The sequence below is a fragment of the Barbus barbus genome (assembly GCF_936440315.1).
Source record: "Barbus barbus genome assembly, chromosome: 42".
In the NCBI taxonomy this organism is placed as follows: Eukaryota; Metazoa; Chordata; class Actinopteri; order Cypriniformes; family Cyprinidae; genus Barbus; species Barbus barbus.
Genome location: NC_136720.1, coordinates 8,788,564 through 8,789,285, shown reverse-complemented (window position 1 = coordinate 8,789,285; position 722 = coordinate 8,788,564). Strand labels below are relative to the sequence as shown.

The window sequence follows — 722 nt, the reverse complement described above, 5'->3', positions numbered from 1 at the left end:
AGCTGATTCGGCTCCTCCCACAATGCATCGGTCTCTCTCCACTCGCGTCCGCGGTCATGGAGGCGAACGGGACCGAGCCGCTGCCGGTGCAGCCGGACGAGGACACGCTGATCCTTAACGGGCACGCGGCGGAACGAGAAGAAGCCGACCCCGCCAAGAAGAAGAAGAAGAAGAAGAAGAAGAAAAGCAAGCCCGCCGCTTCCGGTGAGTGTCTCATTCATAGAAGCTTTAAACACTCCGCTGTGATTAACTCAAGACAGGACTGGATCTGTCCTATATTTGTCTGCGTTTTGGGTCAGGCATTAGTAAAAAAAGTTTTTTCCAACCTTTGGAACTTTATTTGAGATGTTTTGGGAAAAATACTTATAATAAATGTTTACATAATACATGCAAAATAAATGTTTTTCATTATTATTGGATGTATTATTTTATATTAGTTTTGAGATAAAGTACTTTTTATGTATATATATATATATATATATATATATATAATGTTATACTTTTGCATTATTTATTTATTACATATTCATATTGTGTATTATTTATTTTCATTTTTTTCTTAGATATAGGTTGCAATACATATAGTCTGTTTTGACATCCTAAAGAAATGCTTTTAATATATTTCTAGATTTATATCAAATAAATATAAAATATTGTTTTATTTATAACATACTTTTTGTATATACTTTATACCTTTAAATATTTTATTACAAACATGTGTT

General features: G+C 33.5%; 1 protein-coding gene across 1 annotated transcript in view; it reads left to right on the top strand.

Annotated features, from left to right (window-relative positions):
* The window catches only part of LOC306861095 (methionine aminopeptidase 2-like), a 14,554-nt gene continuing 13,832 nt past the window's right edge, over nucleotides 1–722 (top strand). The window contains exon 1 of the mRNA XM_079403177.1: nucleotides 1–204. Coding sequence (XP_079259303.1) covers nucleotides 57–204 — 148 coding nt within the window. The 5' untranslated portion in view covers nucleotides 1–56. The remainder of the gene's footprint in view (nucleotides 205–722) is intronic.